The 16,882-nt window shown below is 43.4% G+C and overlaps 2 protein-coding genes across 2 annotated transcripts; one reads left to right on the forward strand and one right to left on the reverse strand.

Moving 5' to 3' along the window:
• Positions 1–2,546: 2,546 nt before the first annotated feature.
• LOC125988576 (radixin) lies at positions 2,547–9,794 on the forward strand. Its single transcript, XM_049753917.1, has 15 exons — positions 2,547–2,747; positions 3,722–3,812; positions 5,024–5,107; positions 5,186–5,281; positions 5,355–5,477; positions 5,583–5,734; positions 6,182–6,265; positions 6,369–6,515; positions 6,589–6,685; positions 6,770–6,933; positions 6,998–7,128; positions 7,310–7,470; positions 7,852–7,944; positions 8,029–8,265; positions 8,339–9,794. Exons 2-15 carry the CDS (start codon positions 3,801–3,803, stop codon positions 8,501–8,503), a joined length of 1,746 nt encoding a protein of 581 aa, XP_049609874.1. The 5' UTR covers positions 2,547–2,747; positions 3,722–3,800; the 3' UTR covers positions 8,504–9,794.
• Positions 9,795–13,076: 3,282 nt separating this feature from the next.
• On the reverse strand, positions 13,077–16,854 carry LOC125988581 (NXPE family member 3). The gene is made up of 5 exons (XM_049753927.1): positions 16,575–16,854; positions 14,850–15,631; positions 14,233–14,303; positions 13,959–14,153; positions 13,077–13,863 (listed from the first exon to the last, which is right to left on the reverse strand). Exons 1-5 carry the CDS (start codon positions 16,659–16,661, stop codon positions 13,301–13,303), a joined length of 1,698 nt encoding a protein of 565 aa, XP_049609884.1. The 5' UTR covers positions 16,662–16,854; the 3' UTR covers positions 13,077–13,300.
• Positions 16,855–16,882: the final 28 nt, after the last annotated feature.

Here is a 16,882-nt window from a genome sequence, read left to right on the forward strand (position 1 = left end):
TGCTAACAGCATTCCCCATTAGCCTATCAAATGCTTTAGTGCTTGTTCCCTCAATGGGTTGGTTATCTGGCCTTTCAGCATGGCCACAACCAATTTAAGAGCGTGTGAACAAAGCAAAGACCTCCCTAGCTCTGCTTTTTTTTGTTTTGTTGCAATGCTACCCAAGACAGGTAATTAAAAGGGAAAAGAGTTTGGTGGTTAATTTGTGAGATAATTATCTAAATTAAACTGCTTTCTCCTCACATGGTGTGTGTGAAGGGAGGGTTCTCACTCTCTCCCTCGCCTGACAAGGTATTGTTGTGCCACAGGGAACAAAACCTCCAATGACATCTTCTCTCTTCTTTGCTTTTGTTTTCTCTGCCCCTGTGTGAGAATTAAATTAAGATTTCGAAGGGCTTGTTTTAGTTCCTCATCCGAAATAAAATATCAATTTATCAAGCGACGAAAATCGGATTTAGAAGCTGCCTGGTGGAATTTGACCCATCTAGAGGAAGTCCATTAGAAGACACAAAGTATGGACAGGATGTATTTTGGAGATATTCAGAATGATTTTGAATTAGATGTTACCATGCTCCAAGAGTATGATATGGTCATTTGCACAAAAACGCCAGCATGGAGATGCGGATAGCGTCTGTCTGAACACACACACACACACACACACGTGCAACGTCTGCAAACCATATCTGTGAGTGCCGACAGCGGAATAAGTGTATTATTTTCCTTGAAGAGTGTTATTTTCCTGTCAAGGCCTGATGGCAACGTGCCACCACATTTGACAGTGAGCGTTCATTCATTCATCGTACGTGTGTGTGTGTGCGTGCATGAAAGTCTAAAAGCACTGCTGTCAACCTGAGTACAAAGGATCACTTTATATGATTAGTGTGCATTTCTAAAAAAACATTATGCACAAAAAAAAGCCCTGCACTGCCGACTGATCCACGTCAATTAATTGATTAAGAATTTATTTCCAGGCTATTCTTGTTGCAAGACAGCTATGATATGTGGCGTTTGTGGCTCCCTGCTAGCCACATGGTCCAATCGTCATTCGGCAAGTTTGTTTATGTCCATCAAGTGCAGAGCTGCAGAGATCATCCTTAGGTCCCCAACTGTGACCATGTTGTACTCTGGGAGGGGCCGTGATATGTCATATATAGCTGGCAGTAGGTGGAATAATCCAAAATTCCCAAAATCATCTATTTTGTGAGTACAAAAAAAAAAATCCAAAATTTTGAGAATTTAGAAAAATCCATAAAGGTCCATAGATCATACTGTGCATTATTTCTGCATTAAGTGAATAAAATCATTTCCGGTTCCCGTAACTAAATTTGTTGGGTGCAACCAGTTCAACCATGTTCATACGGACAAATCGAAATGAACGAATCCGAAGGAAATTCATACGCAAATGTTCTTCACACCAATTCAGGCTGCATGTGCCATTCTTTCAAATTGAGAGCATCAGCTAAGTGCTGCAGGCCAGCAGATGAATGTGGGAATCCTATCCATCACTTTGATAGCAACCTGGCACTTTGACGCAGCTTAGTCTGCAGGAAGGCTCTCTCTCATACCCCACCGGCCCTGGCATTTGTAATCCTGCATGCCACTTATGTCTTTAGCTATATTTATAGAAAGTATTTCAGTGTCGTGGTGTGGGTGAGGGTTGTTGTTGTTTTTTTTGTACTACTTCAGTAAGGCTGTTTATGCTGCCTTTGGCCTTTTTCTCTTCTAAAAATGGACTGTTATGACTTTAATTATCCAAGCCAACGTCAAGTGAATCAATTGTGAGCTAGTTTAGTCAGCAAATGTGATCAAACAAATGAATATCAATCAATGGCAGTGATTTTTTTTATTCCCCTCGCCGGGTGTCCTGGCACGGCCAGTCAGGTTACCGCAGTAACTGACCCAGGGTTTAAGTTACCGCTCTTTCTGGAACAGATAACTCAGAATTTCCCTCACTTCAGGGTTAACTTACTCAGAGTTTCACATAACCCGCTTTCTGGAATACCCCTCAGATCATATCATATCATATAAAACATTGGAAATATCCCTTCATATGCATTTGGTGTTTGTTATAGATGAAAAAGGAGAGATTGAAAGTCTTTCAGCAGTGCATCAAAAGTGTCATGATCAGTTCATCTCTAGTATTAGTCCCTCTATGGATGGATAGACGCTGTTGTCAACTACCAACTCAAGAGGAATAGTGACACCTAGTGGTTAGAAGTATAAGTGTGAAAGAGGACTGGAATCAACAAGTGTTTGTCAGATGAATGGTTACAATGTGTCATAGGGATTCGGTTACTGAGTCATTTAAACGGTTGTATCAAAATAGTATTATTTATTCATTTTATTTATTTATTTATTCAACTGTACACTGGAGCTTTTTTTTTTTAACACGAATTCAAAACGTAGCCAATAGCCTAATAATTGATGAATTGACTACAAAGTTTATTTTATACCGCTGATTACGATGTATATATATATATATATATTTATCTATTTATTTATCTATTTATCACAACTACTACCGGAAGCTGTGATGTGTATTCCGGAAGTCTCGAGACTCTCAAATCGCCTTATGGCTTGTTGAGACATGAACCGTTTTTCTATGTCGGTGGGAATTTGTTTGTGGAAACGCAACACCTACACGCGCAAAGAAGGAAACGTTGCGGATTATTGTCATCGATTGTAATTTTCCACGAAAAAAGACGCAAGACTTTTGTGTCATTTAAGAAACACTCTTCTACCCCCCGGTGAGTTGCTTCTCAACGACGAAATACTCAACTTTGACGCAACGTTATGGTCGATGTTTTCTGTGCGTGTGTACAACGTTACGTTCGATATATGAAAAGGAAATAAGATATACTTTTAGGTACTGACATGATTTTCCGTCTTTCTAAACTTAACGTGCGTGGCAGCCTAGGCTACCATTTGGCTTGTCCCGTTATTTAGTCTGCACCCACTAGCTAGCAAATGTGTTGCCTGTTAAAAATACAACAACTTCACATCAAGCTTACGTGAAAATTTCAATTTCGTAGCGTTGCATACTTTTTTTTCTCCAAGCGTTTCTTTGGTGTGTTTTCTGTGAAAGGGGAACTCGAGAAGAAAAACCACATGTAGCAATTGCTGACGAGCAACAAGTTGGCAAGTCTGTAGAAGTTAACACACAATGTTGATCCCCCACGCTGAAACTTCATATTGAGTTTACTGCGACAGTAAATGTGTGTCATTTAATGCTACGTGGACTCGATTACACGTGTGTTCTGTGATCTTTTTTTCTTCTTCCTACCACTAATGATAGTGTCTTGAAATGTAGTTCCTCAAATTTGACTCTTAAGGGTTGTAGGTGAACATGTGACAAATTTCTGGTTTCCTCTGTAACGCACACATTGCATGACCTTATAGTTGTGTGCGTGAATGCTCGCTATTTAATAGACTGATCCAACACATTATAGAAAATAAAAGCAGCACCCCAATACTAAAATCACAAGCATAATATCACATAAATGCTTATGATACGATCATGTTTTGGAGACACTGACAACTTTCCAGCATTGTCATCACATTTGTTCATGGTCTCATCATTTTATATTGACACAGAAAAAGGTGCAGCATTTTAGCTCAGCCGTATCAAATGAATAAATTTAAATTTAACTGTAATTTACATTTGGTGGCTTTTTTTCAGTTGTTTGATACTGCATTAAGACTTTCTTTAATCATTTTACAGGTTCTGTGAGAGAGGTAATCTCATCCTCTGACAGCAGTATCTTCTCATCTGGTTGACCCAAGGAAGAAAGGACACAACAATGCCAAAACCGGTAAGAAGATGAAAGGAAGTGAGCAAGTAAAAGTCGACACCTTTCCTGTTATGTTCCTAGTACCTCTGCATGCGAGGGTAGGGCTTTGTTATATTTATTTTTACGTAACCAGTGCCATGTCATTGGCTAGAGACCAGCCCATGGTGTCCCCCATTTCTAGCCAAAGTCAGCTGGGATTAGTTCCGATCCTCGTGAGGAGAAGTGGTATCGATGTATTGATCTGAATGCTAACCAGTATCACAAAATGTAAAGTTTGGAATATAAACAGCAGTGCATCCAAAATGTAGCTAGTTACTAGTTACCTCTCCAAAAAATGTAATTGAGTTAGTCATTAAATTACTTCTTCATAAATGTAACTAGTTAATAGTATTGTTGCATTTCTTTTTCAAAAGCGTTCAATTGAGTAAAAGAATTCAGTTTTTGTAGGGTCCATCACAGTTTGAATGGTTCCCTCCCTCTTTGGTCCAGAAACCACAATTTCCAAAAACAACTTGAAATGTGGACTCATCAGACCACAGCATGTTTTTTCACTTTGCACCGACCCAGCATTTCTTGGTGTTGTTGATAAATGGCTTTTTCTTTGCATGGTGGAGTTTTAAATTACACAGGACTAAAGTGTTTTATACAGACATTGAAGTGTTCCTGACCCTTATGATTATTGTCCACCCCCAGCCCAAAGTACAAGGCAGGAGAGGATTAACTGACCGTCTGCTCCACACAGGATTCAACCAAGCTTAATTTTGTCATTTGGCTTTGTTTTTTATCGCAGTCTATAGCTGACGGACCCGACACAAACATAAGCCTCCTCCGAGCACTGCAGTCGGGTTGCAAGTCTGGCTGTCACAAATAATTATTTTGTGAATTGACAAATCGCCAACAGTAATGAACGAAGCTTCATGAACCAGTTGTTGTATTCTTTGGCTCCTCTAGATGGCAATGTTGGTTTAAGAGTTTTTTAAGAAATGGCAAATCAGCTCTTTGGTGAACAGAGAGTGCCATCTAGAGGTCGAAGTAAACACAACAACGGGTTCATGAATCATCTTGAAGCTTCATTTGCCCATCATTAGCTAACAGGAGTCGCAATTACTCGACTAATCGGATCATATTTGAAGGGGAAGTCAAGCTCAGAATTTCCCTTGTAATATGTTCTTTGTAGAAAATGTGCAGCTTTGGCTCTGTAACCATTTTGACGTTGTGAAATGTCTTTTTAGATTAACGTTCGTGTGACCACCATGGATGCAGAGCTGGAGTTTGCCATTCAGCCAAACACCACTGGAAAACAGCTTTTTGATCAGGTCAGAACAGATGTTTTCCCTCACATCATTGAAAGAGTTGATTTATTTATTATGATTATCATTCCTTGTGTTCTGAAGGTGGTGAAGACAGTGGGGCTACGGGAGGTCTGGTTTTTTGGCCTCCAGTATGTGGATAGTAAGGGCTACTTCACATGGCTGAAACTTAACAAAAAGGTCCGTTCCACCGCCCAGAATATTGAGGGTTTTTTCTGTTTCCGAGCCTTCGTATTGACTTGTTGTTGATCAGGTGACCCAGCAAGATGTGAAGAAAGAGAACCCGCTGCAGTTTAAATTCCGAGCCAAATTCTTCCCTGAGGATGTTTCGGAGGAGCTCATCCAGGAGATCACCCAAAGGCTCTTCTTCCTTCAGGTAAAACCAATATGACAATCACAGTCTGACTCTTTTGATTTGGACAAATCTGAAATGAAAGGTGTGTCGAGACATATTTGTCGATTTTTGCTGTCGTTGTGTCAGGTGAAAGAGGCCATCCTCAACGATGAGAACTATTGTCCCCCGGAAACTGCGGTGTTGCTCGGCTCTTATGCCGTACAGGCCAAATATGGAGACTACACCAAAGATGTCCACAAGCCTGGATATCTCACACACGACAGACTACTGCCTCAGAGGTTCATTATGATCACATATCGACTGTTCCAATTTGTCTGTACTTTGTTTCAAGCGGTTCCCATTAGGGCTGTCCCGATGCAACTTTTTCAACGATATTACAGTCTCGAGTCCCGTTCAATACCGTATCAAAAGGAATTAGCCATGCTTTTATATTTTAGAATGAAATATCAGAAGAGATTTTGTTCAGCAATACGATTCAAATAACAATAGTGATCAGCAGTAGATCAATAAAAAAATTATCTATTTTTTTTCTTTTAATTTCAGTGTCAATTAAGCTTTCACTGTTTCTAATTTGAAGAAAGATTTGTTTCTTTTCTAAGTGGATTGACATAGCCAACCATCTCATTTTTATTCAATATTTATAAAAATTGGCCGTATGCCCTATTCCAACAAAGTATTCTGACAGTACACACCGTAATTTTTTTTATTTTTTTTTGTGCATGTAGAGTGCTGGAGCAGCACAAGCTTACCAAAGAGCAGTGGGAGGACCGGATCCAGACTTGGCACGAGGAACACAAAGGAATGCTCAGGTCTGTGACATAAAGGGCAAGTGTGCCTTGGTTTTGTTGTTCCGTGTACTATAAGTGTGTGTTGTGCAGTCAAACAAATATCATGGTGTTTTCTCCTCACCAGAGAGGACTCAATGATGGAGTATTTGAAAATAGCCCAGGACCTGGAGATGTACGGCGTCAACTACTTTGAAATCAGAAACAAGAAGAGCACACAGCTCTGGCTGGGTGTAGACGCGCTCGGCCTTAACATCTACGAGCACGAAGACAAGTACGTGACCAATCTTTATTGCATCATCATTGTGTATAAAAAAAAATAAAATTAAAATGTGTTGCCCTTTCAGGTTGACACCAAAGATTGGCTTCCCCTGGAGCGAGATTCGAAACATCTCCTTTAACGACAAGAAGTTTGTGATCAAACCCATTGACAAGAAAGCACCTGTGAGCGTCAAAGCGCAATTCCACTTTCAAACACACCCGAAGCGGCTCTTGTCTCAATGTGCTGCACTTGACTGTCACCTGCAGGACTTTGTGTTTTACACTCCGCGACTGCGCATCAACAAACGCATCTTGGCGCTGTGCATGGGTAACCATGAGCTGTACATGAGGAGGAGGAAGCCCGACACCATCGAGGTGCAGCAGATGAAGGCTCAGGCTCGGGAGGAGAAGCATCACAAGCAGATGGAGAGGTAGGTGGAAAACGCTTCACAAGCGAACACCAGGTGCTTGAATTGTGTGTATGAAATGTGTCAGAGCCCAGCTGGAGAACGAGAAGAAGAAGCGAGAGGCTGTGGAGAAGGAGAAGGAAAAGATCTTGCGTGAGAAAGGCGAACTCATGGAGAGGCTGCGACAGATTGAGGAGCAGACCACAAGAGCTCAAAAAGGTACCACCAGAGTATGGAATTGGCTTTCCATTCCCAAATTGACACGCTGGGTGAAATGACAATAAAAAAGCCAAATCGATGATGAAAAAATGATTATCAAGTGACTCAATGTTACTCAGATGTTGAGTTATGTCATGGAATCAAATAGAAACCTGGTTTGTGTATTTTTCTACGTTGTTAGAGCTTGAGCAGCAGACACGGCGAGCAATGGAGCTGGAGCTGGAACGAATTAACGCGCGAGAGGAAGCCGAGAGGTTGGACAGGGAGAGACGAGCGGCAGAGGAGGCCAAAGGCGAGCTGGCCAAACAGGCTGCAGACCAGCAGAAGAACCAGGAGCAACTGGTTTGTGTCTTGCTGATTGAGATGTTTTGGTGACTGAGATTATTATGGTCAACAAAAAGATTTTCATGATCAAAATGAAAAAAAAATGAAACTACACGTGGACTAATATTGTGAAAAGTAGTGATGGGAAAGTGAAGCTTCGTGAACCAGTTGTTGTATTCTTTGGCTCCTCTAGATGGCAATGTTGGTTTAAAGTAAGGGTTTTATCGGTGAACAGACAGTGCCATCTAGAGGTCTAAGTAAACACAACAACGGGTTCATGAATCATCTTAGACTTAGACTCAACTTTATCTTGAAGCTTCATTTAGCCATTATTAGTGAAAAGGGTCTTATGCTGCCTTCACGTGTTATGGGAAAGATGATCCATTTGTTTGATTTCAGGCTGCGGAGCTGGCTGAGTTCACAGCCAAGATCGCACTTCTGGAAGACGCCAAGAAGAAGAAAGAGGATGAGGCCAACGAATGGCAACACAAGGTGCGGCTCAGCTCACCCCTACTTTTCAATGCCGACATCAACTCCGCACCCTGAACCCTTATTCGCTCTGCTCTCTTTCCACAGGCTCTTTCAGCTCAGGAGGACCTAGATAAAACCAAAGAGGAGCTGAAGGCAGCCATAACGGTGCCACCCCCCGTGAGTGGCGGCCACGCAGAAAGCGAGCACGACGAACAGGACGAGAACCACGCCGAGGCCAGCGCCGAGCTGTCCAACGATGGCGTCTGCCAGCTGGATCTGCGCAGCGAGGAGGCTCGCGTCACCGAGGCTCAGAAGAACGAACGGGTCAAGAAACAACTCCAGGTGTGTTCTTGCGTACCTTTCTCTTGTAAGGACTTCAATTTATTGACGTGTACCGCTCCTCATGTGTCGTCAGACTTTAAGCTCCGAGTTGGCCGAAGCCAGAGACGAAACCAAGAAGACTCAGAACGACGTCCTGCACTCTGAAAATGTCAAGGCGGGCCGGGACAAGTACAAAACGCTGCGTCAGATCCGGCAGGGCAACACCAAACAGCGCATCGATGAGTTTGAGTCCATGTGAGGAGAAGAAGACCCAAAATGGCCGCACGCTTTTCTCGTGGACGTATACGATGCAGTCCCTCCTGCACAACCCCCCACCCTCCCCCCCTCAACAAACGTTGATCTTGTCAGTCTGCCAAAGTTGCTCCTTGTGGGATGCTTACCATGTGTGGGAGCAGACACCTAAGTGGAACATAATGGGTTCTTTTCACACCACTCCTGAAAATGCTACACGTCTCGTCTTTGATTCCATGTCTTCGTTATTCTGCGACTTCTGTTTGCGCTGCTTTTGTTTCGTTTCATTGCTAAAGGCCTTGTTTATAGTCCAGCGCCGCAGAGGAGAAATATCGCAAGGTTCATATCGTCGTTCATATTTAATTTAAAATGGTGCCGCGGTATTTTGTTTGTTGCGTTTCAAACTGGATTTCTAGAGTGGCATAGATTTATTTTCACGTCATCGGGAAAGAGCCACACTATGTCAATTTCAAGTGTCGGATGGATGAATGTAGCAAAGGTGTCAAAGGGAAAGTGTTGCACGGCAAGCGTTCAGCTTGAAGGTCAGATAGTTGCGCGTTGCATCTCAGCTCCGAAAGGTGTCCCAAGCGGTCGTCAATGAAAATGCAGAACGCGAGGCCTGGAGGAGTCTCGCTTTGATGACGGCGCCCTCCCACAGCCCATCCCACAAATACGGAGGTGGACAAGCCGTGATATGCAACATTAGCAAAGGATTGGATGTACATCCTGATGTATGCTAAAATGGGTACCTGTTACTTCAGGAAGTTTTAAACGGATACTTTCTGTATGATTTCTTTCAAGCTTTGTTATCCTTTGTGCTGTCGAAATGAAGTATTTTTTTTATTAACAGTGCGACATTGTAGTTCTGCATTGTGGTCAACACAATACTAGTTTGTTGCGCTATACTTGACAGCTGGTGCATATTGAATTTTTTTTCTTTCTTTGTTTTTTTGTTTGCTTCAAGTTGAGGTGTTTTTAAAAGCACTTGACCTGCCCTTTCTGTTCAAAGTGTTTGCCATAGCAGGAAGAAAATAGCATGTGCTTCCAGGACCATTTATTTTGAGTTGCATTCACAAAGCCTAAACCTGCCAGGCGTTTTCATGGGAGCGGTGGCACTTTTCAAAGTTGACTTGAGTTACTTTCATGTTATTGGCCTGTCCAACTAAGCCCAGCTTGTGGATGATGTACCGGCACCAGCTGTTCTTTTTGTTATTCATTTCACAGCCAGTCTGTTAGGATTATTTGATTATGGTATGCAAAAGTTTGTGTTGGATAACCAATAAAATATTTTAAATTTGTGCCCTTTTGTTGCAATTCATCCTCAGTTTTTAACAATAGTCACCACAAATCTGGAAGTCAAAATCCGGATTTAAATGTGGTTGAGAATTTAAAGGAGTGCACAAACATACATGTCTGTACAGTACAAATGGTTTCTCCGTGTGACTTGATTTTAATTTGAATTTTTTTTTTCCTACACTGACGTCCTGGCTCAAACATGTAAGGCTTAACAACGCCCTCCTCTGTCGGCTTTTGTGCGTTAAAATCATCCTCAAAATTCCAAAACGTCGCTCGCCATTGAACGTATGACTAGTAATGTGCATTACAGTTCTTTCAAGTGAACTGAATCTTTAGAATCAGTTCTCGCAAAAGATTCGTTCAAACGAATCGTTCAACAACACACCCGCCCTCAGCCCTACTTTCTGATTGGCTGTTTGATCTGTGACGTCACTTAGACACTCGATAAGGTACACCGCCATTTTCAGGTGTTCCTAATAACAGGTCACTTCATTAGGGAAAAATCATGGTCAAAGCTTAAATGAAACTGAAAAGTGCCACACCCGCCCTCACCCCCACTTTCTGATTGGTTGTTTGATCTGTGACGTCACTTGGACACTCCATTAGGTACACCGCCATTTTCAAGTGTACCTAATAACAGGCCACTTTATAAGGGAAACATCATGGTCAAAGGTCAGGTGTCAAGCTCGAGTCCACAGGGCCACGTTCCAACATGTTTTCCAAGTGACCCTCGTTAAGCGCACCTGCGTGAAAAGTTTTAGCTTCTTTCACGTTCAAAAGGAGCTAAAGGTTTTCACGCAGGTGCGCTTAACGAGGGAATCACACGGCCACTCCATTAGGTACACCGCCACATGTGTACCTATGTCACTTGGGCACTAGATGGTGCCACACCCGCCCTCACCCCCACTTTATTATTGGCTGTTGGATCTGTGACCTTCACTTGGATACTCCATTAGGTACACCGCCATTTTCAAGTGTACCTAATAACAGGCCACTTTATTAGGGAAATATTATGGTCAAAGGTCACAGGTGTCAAGCTCTAGTCCTCGGGGCCGCGTTCCAACATGTTTTCCAAGTGACCCTCGTTAAGCGCAGGTGCGTGAAAACTTTTAGCCACTTTCACGTTCAAAAGGAGCTAAAAGTTTTCACGCACCTGCACTTAACGAGGGAACCACACGGACACTCCATTAGGTACACCGCCATTTTCAAGTGTACCTAATAACAGGCCACTTTATTAGGGAAATATTATGGTCAAAGGTCACAGGTGTCAAGCTCTAGTTCTCGGGGCCGCGTTCCAACATGTTTTCCAAGTGACCCTCGTTAAGCGCAGGTGCGTGAAAACTTTTAGCCACTTTCACGTTCAAAAGGAGCTAAAAGTTTTCACGCACCTGCACTTAACGAGGGAACCACACGGACACTCCATTAGGTACACCGCCATTTTCAAGTGTACCTAATAACAGGCCACTTTATTAGGGAAATATTATGGTCAAAGGTCACAGGTGTCAAGCTCTAGTCCTCGGGGCCGCGTTCCAACACGTTTTCCAAGTGACCCTCGTTAAGCGCAGGTGCGTGAAAAGTTTTAGCTTCTTTCACGTTCAAAAGGAGCTAAAAGTTTTCACGCACCTGCACTTAACGAGGGAATCACCCGGACACTCCATTAGGTACACCGCCATTTTCAAGTGTACCTAATAACAGGCCACTTTATTAGGGAAATATTATGGTCAAAGGTCGCAGGTGTCAAGCTCTAGTCCTCGGGGCCGCGTTCCAACATGTTTTCCAAGTGACCCTCGTTAAGCGCAGGTGCGTGAAAACTTTTAGCTTCTTTCACGTTCAAAAGGAGCTAAAAGTTTTCACGCACCTGCACTTAACGAGGGAATCACCCGGACACTCCATTAGGTACACCGCCATTTTCAAGTGTACCTAATAACAGGCCACTTTATTAGGGAAATATTATGGTCAAAGGTCACAGGTGTCAAGCTCTAGTCCTCGGGGCCGCGTTCCAACTTGTTTTCCAAGTGATACTCGTTAAGCGCAGGTGCGTGAAAAGTTTTAGCTTCTTTCACGTTCAAAAGGAGCTAAAAGTTTTCACGCACCTGCACTTAACGAGGGAATCACCCGGACACTCCATTAGGTACACCGCCATTTACAGGTGTCACTTGGACACTAGATGGTGCCACACCCGCCCTCACCCCCACTTTCTGATTGACTGTTTAATTTGTGACGTCATTCGGGCACTCTATTAGGTACACCGCCATTTTCAGGATCGTTCGCGAAGATTCATGAGTGAGTGACAGACAGCGTTGCTGCTATGCCAACCGACACACGTTATGCCGACATTGATGTTTTAATTTTTCATTTGTTGGATTGTAGTTGATAGTGTTACTATACAAAATGTGTTTGTGTTTGAATAAAAGGTTGAAAAAAAATCTATTATGCCGACATTTGTTATTTTGGGGGACACCAACTCATATATATTGTTATATAAAGCAGTCAACCAAATGTCTGATTTTTATGTTTTAATTGAAGAATATAAAAACAAGGAATAAAACACCAGACAAGTTTTAACATAAATGTTTATTAAAATAATAATAATAAAAATACATTTCAAACCAGCAATCTAATGTGAAATTGCAGTAGATATATTGGATAACAATATTTAGGCGTGTATATGCATACACGTTATTTAAAAACTACTACAAGTGTTATAAAATCAAGATTACCCAAAGAGAAGCATAATCTCCCCGTTGTTGCATAACGGGGCATCCCGTCATGCAATAAAGTTAGTCGTTAGCTTGGAGAAAACGTGCATAAAAGCAGTGGTGCTTCTTTCTTTCCTTGGAAAATCGTAAACCGACATTCTGGCTTCCATAGTTCACGCCAGGAAGGAGACGCAACACATTCACTGCACGGAAAGGAAGACACCCATTGACTCGTTCGCGAACGGGAAAGTCAGGATTCGTTCCCTCACTGATCCGTTCTCGCGATAAACTGGAAATGCAAATCACTCACTCACTGACGCGTTCAGTTGGAGAACGGGAATTGCAATTCACGACTCGTCCGCGAACCGGAAGTTACATCATTTTCTTCTTCGTTTTGTTTTTCGGCGAGGTGGCACCAGCTTCAAATGCGCATTACCGACACCTACTGGTTGAAGTCATATGAACGGAACGGACTCTCGTTCACTGAAAAGATTCGTTCCTTTTTACGAATTGTTCACTCACGAGCCAACACTATACCTCGGTGGTGAAGCGTGCTCGTGAACTCTTATAAAAAGTGACTTCTGGTAAGTAAAATTAGCTTATTCAAAATAATGACCAAAGTGAAGCAAATTTATTTCCAAGCTTAAATGTGTTTTTCCACACTTTTTTTCCTTACTTTTGTAAGGTAACTGTATTTGGTGGTCTGATAAAAACACAGTGACGCACGCACGCCCGCATGTATGACCACGTGTTGGGTTACCCTGATGCTTCAATGACAACTTTCTCAACCTGGTTTTCATCTGCAAAGATCACGCAGTTTTTGTGGTCCCATTACGACAAACGTAGGACAACATCAGGTCGACCATGTTCTTGATAATCGGCCGAGGAGGGTGAAGGTTGTGAGGCTCGTGGTGTGCCACGCACATCTGCCAGGCATCGACCAGCAAAACATCCAGACCCTTGAACATGGAGCGCAGCGGGGTGTCCAGCTGCAGGGAAAACCAGTCGCTGTTGTACAGGCTGATATCATTTCTCTGAATCTGAGGGTTGCCCGTGCGGACAATCACCGCCGTTCCCGGCGACCGGTTCAGGAGCCGCACCACTGCCTTGCGGATTTGCCTCAGGCGTCGTATGTAAACCTCCGCGGGAAAGGTGCTGAAGTGGGACCAGATGCTGATGGCTACCACCGTGTCCGGACCGCCGGTCAGGCCGTCCAGCTCGTTGGCGATGTAGCGCAACTCGCTGGTCATGAGAGTGGCGAAGCGGATGGGTGGGCCGTGGCAGCGGTAGTGGACCAGAATGTTGTGGGTGCTGTCCACCGCCATTAAGGGCCCCACGCTTTTTGGTTTGTACATGTCAAATTCTTTCAATTCTGCGAGGTAGAATACAATAGCAGAAAGTGTCATCTATTTTGACAGTGATTACTTTTGCACCTCTTTCTCTCCATCATTCAAATCAAACGATCACCTGGAAGCACGGAGATGAGGTAGTCGTACCACTGGCGCATGGTGGAGTCCCCGTACAAGTAGACCAGCTTGTTGGTCAAACACTGAGTGATGGCAGACGCCTGATTGAACGGGCGCATGGGGACGTCGCTAAAAGGTCTCCACAAACCTTGGTAGTAGTACCCAGACGTCACGGGATCTTCTTTTCGTTCTATACCTGAATGACAGATGCAATGACGTGAATATATCGCAGTGCCTAAAAGAGTCAATCTTTAGACTGAGTCGGTCGGCAGTACTTGTCTTGGAAGGCAGCACGTTGATGGTGTCTGTTGTGGATGGGTTGATGCGAACTTTGATGTTGACACCGCTGAGGTCCAAAAGTGGTTGCATAGCATACATTTCATTCGTACAGAGATCAAATTAGTTCTACCCAGACAATTTTGTAGGTGACCAACCAACCATATCAGAAACATTCTTTAAAGCTAACTGCCATCCTTCTGACACCACATCTAAAATGTGACAGACAGTAAAGTAGTTTGAATTCCATCCATCCATCCATCCATCCATCCATCCATCCATCCATCCATCCATCCATCCATCCATCCATCCATCCATCCATCCATCCATCCATCCATCCATCCATCCATCCATCCATCCATCCATCCATCCATCCATCCATCCATCCATCCATCCATCCATCCATCCATCCATCCATCCATCCATCCATCCATCCATCCATCCATCCATCCATCCATCCATCCATCCATCCATCCATCCATCCATCCATCCATCCATCCATCCATCCATCCATCCATCCATCCATCCATCCATCCATCCATCCATCCATCCATCCATCCATCCATCCATCCATCCATCCATCCATCCATCCAAACTTATCACTGAGCATTCAAACCTCTGCAAGAGCAAAGCTTCCTTGCTGGTGATGATGCCTTTGAGGTAGCCTCCCTTGGCATGGCTGATTCTATCTTCGCAGCTGAGCTTTTTGGGCATGTAGCAGTACCACGGCTCTCCGGTGTGAAGGTCTGTGAAGTTGCACCGCGGTCCCTTGTCTTGTAGCAAGCACATGTTGCAAACCGTGGTCTCGGAAAGACGGCCTCGGCGAAAGTCGGCGGTGAAATACACCCGATCGGGCCGTTTCTCCCTCAGTCGCCACAGTACGGCGATAGCCTCGCTCGAGTGGACCATCATGACCTCGACTCGAGTCGAGCCCTCCCACAGCAGCGGGAATCGAGCAGAATAAACTCCGTTCTTGTGGTCCAGCACCTGGCCGACCACACCCGCTTTGCAGTGTGGGGACTGCAACCGAGCCAAGAGAAAATCGCCACCGTAACGCTTGGGTCGGCCTTCATAGTCGTGCAGGTGGACCTGCACTTCCAGCTGGTCGCCCACGTACCATTGCTGGTCTTTTTGGGAACGGACGATCGTGAACAGGCTGTGGGCCGGGTCACTGGTCTGGGACAGGTTGAGTAGTTCAGAGCCAGAGGGTGGATACGGCCAGATGATGGAGTCCAACAGGTTACGTTCCTCCAGCTGTTCCTCAAGTGACATCGGCAGACCCTCACGTGGACAGTAGCTGTGATTGGGATAAAACGCTGGGAGGCTTCTCGTGAGATTTGATGACCGGTTCCGATACTGGACCTTGTCCAATGCCGACACCACGGAGTACTTCCAGTTCTGAAAAGACATAATATGCTTACGTATGTGGTCACCATTTAACTATGGCTTATCGTACGGAACAAGGAAGCTTCATTTTCGTTTCCTTGAAAATAGAATGTCTTTTCCCTGAACATTTGTGTTTAGGAGTACAGTATCCAAAAAACAGACAAAGAAGACTCATCCAGTCTCACAGGTTTGACCACTGCTCTTCATGCCACTTCGAATGTGCTTCCATTCCCGCATTGGCCCGCCAGACATGGAATGCCAGCGAGCAGTAGAATGTGATCAAATGGAAAGAGGAAATTATTGCACTCTTGTAAGAAAATTTCCCTACTGTGGGATGAATAAAGTTCTATAAAAAAAAAAAAAAAAAAAAGGTAAAGACCCAATGATGGTCACACACACACACATCTGGGTGTGGTGAAATTTGTCTTTGCATTTAACCCATCCCGGAAGGGAGCAGTGAGCAGCAGCGGTGCCACGTCCGGGAATCATTTGGTGATTTAATCTAATCTAAAATGCAAAAAAATTGTAGTTTGAAATGCAACATCCGAGTTTTGTGAAACTAGTTGCCTGGGTGCTTAACCAACACACACTCATACTCACACAACAGTTCAAGAACACTTATTCATTTTGCCTTTTGTCCTGTTATGCACATAAAATGAAAAAAAATTCCAGGTAAAATCAAAATAAATAATAATCAAATTAATCTTGCACTATATAAAATTTGAACAAATCTCTGTATTGTTGCAGCGTTTGTTGCATGCTTATGCCTTCTGTACACATCAAGTGGCAAAATTAAATATGTAAACATACATGCTTAGAATTCTTGGTGAAAATTGCTTCATTTTGACAAAACGACTTTAGCTTCCCTTTTATAACTTCCTGCAACAAACGTACACTTCACAAAAAAAAGAAAGGTTCACGATTTGATAATGATCATAAAAAAAACTTCTCTCACCTCCTGAGTGATGATGTTCCGCAGCAGAACAATGAGTCCAAACAGGGTTAGAACGATGAGGATCCACTTCCAGTTATTTAGGGACATGTTAACTCTGAGTTGCTGACAGGTTTACCTGTCACTGCTGTAGATCATCATGGCGTCTTTATTTCAATGACGCATTTTCACTGGCCCCACCCAGGAAGTTTTAAATGCAACCTTGTCACAGCCATCTAGTCTAAGGCTTTGGATATTCTAAATATGGTCTCTATGTGTCGTATAAGTTCCTATACGTTCCCAGAAACTGTTCATCTGTCACTCATGATTCC

This window comes from Syngnathus scovelli, chromosome 2 (genome assembly GCF_024217435.2).
Source record: "Syngnathus scovelli strain Florida chromosome 2, RoL_Ssco_1.2, whole genome shotgun sequence".
Classification (NCBI taxonomy): Eukaryota; Metazoa; Chordata; class Actinopteri; order Syngnathiformes; family Syngnathidae; genus Syngnathus; species Syngnathus scovelli.